The 9,271-nt window shown below is 35.5% G+C and overlaps 2 protein-coding genes across 2 annotated transcripts; both read right to left on the bottom strand.

Moving 5' to 3' along the window:
- Positions 1–6,984: 6,984 nt before the first annotated feature.
- LOC145040081 (uncharacterized) lies at positions 6,985–7,517 on the bottom strand. Its single transcript, XM_078988065.1, has 2 exons — positions 7,368–7,517; positions 6,985–7,317 (listed from the first exon to the last, which is right to left on the bottom strand). Exons 1-2 carry the CDS (start codon positions 7,515–7,517, stop codon positions 6,985–6,987), a joined length of 483 nt encoding a protein of 160 aa, XP_078844191.1.
- Positions 7,518–7,521: 4 nt separating this feature from the next.
- Positions 7,522–8,138, bottom strand: LOC145040080 (uncharacterized). The gene is made up of 2 exons (XM_078988064.1): positions 8,113–8,138; positions 7,522–8,017 (listed from the first exon to the last, which is right to left on the bottom strand). The coding sequence occupies exons 1-2, from the start codon at positions 8,136–8,138 to the stop codon at positions 7,522–7,524; spliced, it is 522 nt and encodes a 173-aa protein (XP_078844190.1).
- Between the last annotated feature and the right edge of the window lie 1,133 nt (positions 8,139–9,271).

Raw genomic sequence — 9,271 nt, 5'->3', positions numbered from 1 at the left:
GTTTACGGTCTTTGAAGGTTTGAAGGGTTCACGACCGTGAACTCAAGAACAACAATGTTTAAATGGCTGAAAAAGCTGGTGTTTGATGCTCAAAAACGTGTTTTAAGGCGGATGGAGTGATAGATGAAGAGAAAACTTGAGAAATCTTGGGTTTTTTGGGTGAGGGTTTTTATAGAGAAAGAATGTGTTTGCTGCCAGAAAAGTATGACTGAGGGTAGGAACCACACATTTATAGGTTGGGAGTATGGTCGGTGGTGGGGTCCAGCCGTGATCGATTTACGACCGTGATTGGGTTCACGGCCGTGAACATCACTTGGACCGGAAACAAATGATTTTCATACTTGGGTTTTCACGTTAATTTGGTTCTGACTCTTATATAAAATTTTATTATATGACTTAAATGATTTTCCAAACCATAAGAATTTGATGGAACTAAATAAAAATTCAAAACTTATTTAACGAAATCTGTTGACTTTAACGGAAAAAGGTTCGGGTTGTCACAAACGGACTGCCCACAGACTTTGGCCCAACGTTCAAAATAGAAACTACATTGAAAATAGCCGTTAGAGTAGCTAAGAATGTAGAGACCCAGATAAGAGAAAAGGGTCTAGAAAAAGATAAGATAGGAGAGAAAAGAAAGTTTGAAGGATCTTCAAGGTCCAACAAGGAGAGGAAATTCTTGAAGCTTGGAGGATGAGAAAGAGGTGAAGCGAGATGGTGTGATAAGTGCAAGAAGAAGCATTGTGGGAGATGTAACGAAGAAGTGACTTATTACAAGTGTGGGAGGACCGGTCACTATTCCAAGGATTGTACACATAATGATAAGGTATGTTACGGATGTGGAGGCAATGGGTACATGTCTAGAGAGTGCCCAAGGAAAGATAGAGTATCAAGGCCAGATGCACCGCCAAAGCCAAGGGCATTCCATATGATCGTCGACGAAGCAGATAACAACACGAGGAATCAAGGATGAGGACTTCATACACAAAGATCAAGATATGAAATAACCATGCGGGTTGTAACGACCCAATATTCATGTCCGAAAATTTCATTTTAAAATATTACTTTAGAAAACATTAATAAACAAAACCTTGTTTTAAAAAGTCAAACCATACATCCCATCAAAATATCAGAGTACAATCCCAGTGAATCTCGTAATTGCGGAAACCAGAGTGTGTGCATGATGTGCCGCTACCGCGCCGGCTCCTTCCCCTTCGGTGAAGAGGTACCTGAAAACAAAACTGTAAACGTAAGCACAAAGCTTAGTGAGTTCCCCCAACGTACCACATACCATACAAACACATAACATACGTACTGCCAGGCTATTCTGGGGTGCCTGACTACCCGGTACGGCCATTCTGGGGTACCAACCTACCCATACGGCCATTCTGGGGTGCCGTCCTACCTGTGTCAAGCCATTCTGGGGTGCTGACTACCCATGTCAAGCCATTCTGGGGTGCTGACTACCCATCGGTCCTAAAAAACGATCCTCGGGGACTGGTCCCCTCCTGCTACCTCTATCGCATAACATAACAGGCCAACATACAAACATATCATCACATACTGTCAGACGTTTCTGGGGTATCTGACTACCCTGCGGTCCTAACAACCGAACTCTACTACTATCGCATATAACGTATCATGATAGCATATAACATATTAGGTAATAGCAAACCTAGATGATATCACAAAGACAATCATCTATCATACGTCTCCTACTGGTGGGCCGGCATTGTGGCCTTAGACCCACCACTACTGGAAGGTAACTCACCTCAAAGTAGCTGCTGAACTGATCGGGAACTAATTGACCACTGCTGCTCCGGAAATCCTCCGGCTGCAATTCCCACAACATACTCAATCAAACACTGTTAACTATCCTTTGGGTAAAATGACCATTTTACCCCTGGTCTAGCTCTAAGTCAAAGTCAGAGTCAACTTTCAGTTGACCCGACTCGCCGAGTTGGCTCTCCAACTCGTCGAGTCCCTATCAGACGATTATCCTGAGTCCCTGTTTCTACTCGTCGAGTTAGGCTATGACTCGACGAGTTCATCTTCTAGACTGACGTTCAACCTCTTCATCCTACTCGCCGAGTTGTATGAACAACTCGTCGAGTTCGTCTTCATCCGAAGAACACTTATGCTAAGACTCGCCGAGTTGTATGAACAACTCGCCGAGTTAGGGCATTGACTCGCCGAGTCCTATCATGAGTGAGTTCAGCTTCCAACTCACCGAGTCACCCCCTGTGACTCACGGCTCAACTCGATACATCATAAGGGGACCAATTCAGTGACTCGCGACCAGACTCGTCGAGTCACATATACGACTCGCCGAGTCGCAGCCATGCATCCATCAAATACACCGATTTGCTCGATTCCAGTCCATGCTGTTCACAGATCTAGGCTTCTAGGGCACAAATCACATGTAAAGTTTCCAACTTTACGTGTAGATATTCACCAATATGGATTTTAAGGCTCAAAGTGCACCAAAAGAGGTAGATCTAGGGCTTTCATGCAATATGACCCCATAAAGGCATTAGATCCAAGCTCCAGGGACTAAATCATGCCTAGATCTAAAGGCTAACAACTTATTACAACCCACAAAGCACAAACAAGCTTGGGGAAGAACCCAAGAAGGACTCCTATGGAGCTAAAAGAGATTACAAGCTTGAAAACAGAGGGGAAACGAGCTATACCTCAAGGAAAACGTTGAGATGACACAAAGATGCCTGGTCTCCTTCTCCTCTTCTTGATCTACTCTTCTTTCTCTTCAAAATCTTCAAGAACACTCCAAAACACTTCAATCTCTCAAGGAAATAAGGGTAGAAACGATGTTGGGAGTTCTGGGGGTGAATGGGGACGAGTTTGGGGCGGAATGAGGGTTTAAATAGGGTGCAACCCCTTGAAATTTAGGGTTTCATCCAGCAGCGGTGACTCGCCGAGTCCGGGATATGGACTCGCCGAGTCGCCAACTTAAACGTGTCCTGAGTCTCGTCCCTACTCGGCGAGTCGGACCTATGACTCGCCGAGTCCAAGGCTAAAATAGGGAAATATTCAAATAAAATTCACATACCGGAAACCAGGTGCTACAGGTGTAGCCTATTAGATGCATAGTATAAGTTAAACTTAAACGTTTATGTAATCGTTTCAAGAAATAATATAAAGTCTCGTTATGTTATCTGATGTGTTAAATGGTTTTGTGAAGTTCTTGCATGGTGACTTGGAAAACTATGAGACAATACTTGGAACAAGTATGAGTAGGTGTGAATGGTAGTAGAGGCCTATACTACCGGAAGCACAGGACAGGCACTTGGATTGGGAAAAGTCAAAAGGTTACCAAGGAACTAGTAATTGATTCTATATTGTTCATGTCTGTCATTACCATCATTTCGGTAATGGCAAAAAAGATGACTGTTAATCCGACCCTAGTAGTCATATCAAATCGCGTCCTACTAAGATGAGTATGTTACGTGGTTCAATGAACCAAGATCGATGTAGCATCAGACTTAATTCAGACGATTGAAGTGAAAGATAATCAAAGCGCTCAATAGAAGTATTGCAACTGTTGTTCAGGTTAGAAGCCTGTACCTAGAAGTGCTACATGCTAGAATGTGATTATATCACATTAGAACATGAAGGAAGGTATATTTCAATCTTGAATTTGACTCTAAAATACATGAGTCTAAGCGTTGCATCATACAACAAGATTTTTTAGTCTCCTATAAGGATCGAGATTGTGACTTGAAGGTCACGATTGAAAGTCCAATGTGACATAGAGAGCAAGTGCAAGATCGAGCACCGCCTGCAGTCTAGAATTCCAAGAGTTGGATACTTATTCGAAGGAACATAGGAGTTACGGTTATTACATTGGATCAAATGATGATGTATGGAGTCATTATACATAATGTATTTCGTTGATGATTCCGGGACGTAATCATCCTAAGGGGGAGATAATTGTAACACCTGTAGATTTGGGTTAGCCAATTTAGAGACAATAAGCGTCAAAAATAACTTTTATTGATCTAATATTATTTAATATAAATAACCTTGACCAAGTTATACTATATGTGACAAGCATTCCGTACATATGAAGAACGCTGAAATCCGAGTTATAACAAAAAAGTTATGACCCATCGAAGTTTTACGACAAAACCGACACGACACTGAGAATCGTAAAAAGTGAATTTACGATAAAAAACTTTCTAGCCTTAGCGATCTACATGAAATTCGTAGTATATCTAAAACTGAGAGTGTGCATAAAAAGAACGATAAAATCTGACTTCGTATGAGGAAGTTATGATTTTTCTAAGATTTAGCATAACAGTACGCAACCCGAAATTTGAATTTTAGATCGGTCGATTTTTAACCAAAACAAACTAAACGAGAATTTAAGATCTTGTTAATAGGAGCTCAACCATAAAAATACAGTCGAAAACGGAGCTCGTATCCGAAAGATATGGACAAAACTTAGTCCCTACGCTTCAAGCGCGACAAATTCGATACAGATTTGTAAATTCGAGATAGAATAAGAATTAGCTTCTGGAGTCTAAATGAAACTTGTAGTACTCATAAATACCAACGTGTGGATATAAAGAACGTTGAGAATAGAGCTTGTATGTTAAAGATATGGATGAAACTTGGTCCCTAATCTTCGAGCGTGATAAATTCGATACAGTTTTGAAAATCTGAGATAGAATGAGAACTAGTTGACAGCGTCTAAATGAAAGTTGTAGTACTCGTAAATACCAACGTGTGGATATAAAGAACATCAAAAAATGGATTTCGTATGAACGAGTTATAATTTTTAATAGCATATTTACGTATTAAAATAAAGCATAAATCATATATACGCCTATATATATATATATATATATATATATATATATATATATATATATATATATATATATATATATATATATATATACATACATATGTATATATCATTAGAAAGGTATTGACGATGCGGTCGTTATAAGATTAATGTTGAGTACTTTCGACATTAGTTTAGTACAAATGTCATTAAATCTATTAAAAATAGTATTATAAAGGGGTGGTCAGTCATTTAAGTAAATATAGAGGGTGGTTTTCGAAAATTCAATTACTATAAATAAGATTCACTAGGCTCTTGTATTTTTTGGACCATTCTCTTGATTCAGGAGTATTTCTCTTATTGTCCCCCGACATCTCGGTCCCTCGTGATTCGACTTCTCTTTCTGTAGTTTTTAGTACAGTAAGGTGAGCACTAAAGCGCTTCAAGAATCTTTCTTAGAAAGATTCAGTGACGAAGTTCTACCCCTGCAGAGCCCGAATCCTAGATAAGTAAGATAGGCTACCCTACTTTAAATATATCTTATAATATCGTTACTATAAATAAAATTTATCAGTGATTCAATGTCGTTATACTGATTGACTTACTTACGGGGATGATGTCTAGGCTATGATTTAGTGAGGTGTATAAAGTGGGATTTCTAAACATTATACTTCGTATACCAAGTGGACCCTACCTCGGATATGATCCTACCTAGTTGTTCCTTACTTGATAGATCATGAAGTATACTTTGAGTTAATGATGGATCTAGACTAATTATTAGTCGTAATAAATATTAGACTAAAACTTAGCGATAATAATGCTAGGTTTTGTCGAAGGCAAATAGAATCGTTAATAAGTGAAGTGCTGTCCGAGTTTGGAATCATTACTTTAGCAGGTGAGTGCGTAGTTAGTTTCATCTTACACATAGATATGAAGTATTTTATATAAATTACGTGCTATGTGTGCATATTATTTGAATACTTGCTTTCTATGTTGGATGAACGATTTTATACATGTTTTAAATGATTTAAACTGTATATGTATTTTATATCTACGAATATATTGTGTAAAACATGGGTAGATGAATGATGAGAGATGAAAGATTGTATGAGTAAACATTGGTAGCTATAGACTTAGTGCCTAATAAATAACATCGGTAACTATGGACTTAATGCCATTTAGATAAATACTGGTAGCTATGGACTTAGTACCTGTTAGAGAAACGTGGGTAGCTATGGACTTAGTGCCCGATAAATGAGGATTAGCAGTTATGGATTTAAATGGTCCAAATGTTGGATGCATCTATTAAGACCATAAAGTATCTAAATGGTCCAAATTGAGGGTGAATCGGTCCACATATATCACCTAGAATTCTTTCTAGAAATCTAGGTGATTCCCTTTCAACTTTCATTGGAGAGTGTTTTATAATTAAGTTTCCAAGGGAACAAGATGTACATGGTTTTATGCTATTGGATTGAGGGAACTTTTGGTCCTTCAATGGATGCCCATGTGTATTCTCAATTATCCTTCTCATCATTGTTAATCCTGGGTGACCCAACCTATCATGCCATAAACTAAATGTCCCAGGATCACAATGCTTTCCTTCGATTACCATATTTGATTCAATCTTATGTATATATGTATAATACAGACCAGAATCAAGTGTTGGTAGTTTTTCAAGCACATGATTTTTGTCTATAATATACATATATTTCTTATTTTCAATGGTCATAGTCTTTGTGTCATATTCTTTGAAATATATCATTGAAACTTAATAAGTTTCTATTAGACTTTGGAGAAAATAAGTCATTTTCTATACAAAAGCTTGTACCATTTGGGAATATAAAATGGGCTTTCCCGGTTCCCTCTATCAAATCTGCAGGACCCGATATTGTATGTATGATTGTTTTTGTTGGTACTAATTTTTAAAAATATTTCTTTGATTTCAGAATAGTATGTGTACTACCACTATCTGCTATACAAAGATCTCCAATCTTTTCTTGGTGTTGTGCTCCAGTTGGACTCATATTAAACTTCACATATGAAAGGAACAATAAGTGAATAAACATAATCATAATTATTATTAAAAAGAAAGTTCATTTATTATAGGAAAGACATTATATGAAAAAACAAACGAAGGAAAAACAGTTTTACTAGAACAATAATAGATTTTTTTAGTTTATGTCTTCCATGTCATTGCAGAAATCAACAACATTTAGCGGAGTGAATTCAACATTATCAATGAGGTTTGCTTCTTTTCCTTTTCCTTTAATGGACTCTTGATAACGTTGACAAAGATGTGCAGGTGGACGACAGGTCCTTAACCAATGGCATGTGCTACCACATCTATAACATGAACCATCAGATTTTTGTGATGCCCCAGTGTCACGCGTTGCCACTTTGGCGTTATCTTGTGTGTGGACATTGTTTCTTTGTGAATATTGGTAATTATTCCTTTTCTGGCCACGACCAGGATTATTACTTTGTCCATGACCAGAATTATGGTTCTGATTATGGATTTGGTTTCGATTAAGATAGCCACGGCCTCGTCCTCGACCTCGACCACAACCACGCCCTCGTCCACGTGTATTGTTTCGATGACATCAATATTTGTAGCATTTGCTTCAGGAAGTGCTACTGATCCCATTGGTCGAGATTCATGATTTTCATCAAGAGTTCGTTGTTTTGCTCTGCAACGAGCAGACATGCATTCAGTTCAAAATATATTGTGAACTTTTGCATCCGATATTGTTTGTTGCATGAAATGTGGAGTAAGTTTTCTCCAACATATCTTCATCCGTAACTTCTTGTCCATAGTACTTCAGTTGTGAACATATTCTAAACAAAGCTGAGTTGTATTCATTTACTTTTTCGAAGTCTTGAAACCTCATTGTTCTCCATTCATCTCTAGCATTTGGAAGTATAACTTCCCTTTGATGATCAAATCTTTCTTTCAAAAGATTCCAGAGAATACTTGGATCAGTAACATCAAGATATGGAAATCTCAACATTTCATCAATATGCTTACGAAGGAAAACTTGTGCTTTTGCTTTGTCTTGTGACAAACAATTATTAAATTCATATATAGCATTTGACATTCTCATGGACTCAAGATGCATTTTTACATCTATCATCCATGACACATAGTTTTTCCCATTAACTTCAAGTGCTGCAAATTTGAGCTTTGTAATGTTGGACATAATGTAACTATAAATTTTAAATAAAATAAAAATTAAAATTAAAATCCATTTATTTCAATAAATATTACATAAAAAAGAAACGGTAAAGCTAACATTGCATACAAGCCTAAAAGTAGATGGAATTCCATATTATATTCGATGTTAAGGATTGGAATGAAAAGTAACATGACTATTATAGTCATGATTATTACAAAACGATGAATCATTTTGAAGCTTGATTTCTTGAAATTGATTTGTTTGATAGAAGAGAGAAATATTTGTCGTGGGTAAAATAAGCACGGTAAAGATGTTTATTTATAGTAAAAAATATATATCGCCGTTGTTTTTGCTGTTTATAACCGTTACATATATATTTCCGTTGTGTATATATGTATATGTATTTTATAAATCATTTAATAAGATTTATAAGTAATAAATAACTTTACTTTGTATCATTTTATTAATTAGATACATTAATAAATATTAGTAAATGTTTAAATAAAATTATGAAGAGTATCTAAAATAAAAATAAACATTGACATGTATAAATAAATATAATTTAAATATTAGTATGCATGAATAAAAGTTAGTTGCATAATATAAATTTTAGTATGTATAAAAATTAGAATACATAAAGAAATATTAGTATAAGAAATAAAAATTGTTAGTAGTCCATAATGTCCGTAATGTATAAGTTTTATTGATTCATTAGTATCATCATTATTTTAATATGATGGATGTTTTATAATTAATAGTGTTTTTACTAAGTAATACATACATTGATTAAGATAGATATAATTTCCACTTATTTAATAACGTTGATTAGAGCTTTCGTGCTGATAACGTGTTATGAATTAAGTGTAATTAATGTAACTTTCAACCAAAAAAAAAAAACTAGTAAACTTCGATAATAACTTTAATTGAGAAGAAAGAATATTTAGAGAGAATATGAAAGTTATATCTCTCATAAATTTTTGGTGTGTCTCATTCTTTACAATGGATGAGTATTTATACTATAAATTTTACTAACATATAATTATAACTAGTTAAAATTATTGATAAATTTACCATGTACCAGTTATTATGTCATCCACCAATTATTTACAATAATATATATATATATATATATATATATATATATATATATATATATATATATATATATATATATATATATATATATAGCATTGGGCTTAGGCTGTATTTTGGTATGGAATGGCCCATTACGGACCAAGTAATTATTTTGCAAAAAAAAAATATATTATTATTATTATTATTATAT

This window comes from Lactuca saligna, chromosome 4 (assembly GCF_052625555.1).
Source record: "Lactuca saligna cultivar CGN05327 chromosome 4, ASM5262555v1, whole genome shotgun sequence".
In the NCBI taxonomy this organism is placed as follows: domain Eukaryota; kingdom Viridiplantae; phylum Streptophyta; class Magnoliopsida; order Asterales; family Asteraceae; genus Lactuca; species Lactuca saligna.
The sequence above is the reverse complement of the archived record's forward strand: the minus strand, read 5'-3'. Positions and strand labels throughout refer to the sequence as shown.

What these genes read in the sequence shown, in the direction of transcription:
- LOC145040081 (XM_078988065.1), bottom strand. Translation starts at nt 7,517, where the DNA reads ATGTCTGCTCGTTGCAGAGCAAAACAACGAACTCTTGATGAAAATCAT. An exon ending in AGGGCGTGGTTGTGGTCGAG is followed by an intron (nt 7,318 to 7,367) that starts GTCGAGGACGAG and finishes ATCCATAATCAG; the next exon opens with AACCATAATTCTGGTCATGG.
- LOC145040080 (XM_078988064.1), bottom strand. Translation starts at nt 8,138, where the DNA reads ATGGAATTCCATCTACTTTTAGGCTT. An exon ending in TTCCATCTACTTTTAGGCTT is followed by an intron (nt 8,018 to 8,112) that starts GTATGCAATGTT and finishes TAAAATTTATAG; the next exon opens with TTACATTATGTCCAACATTA.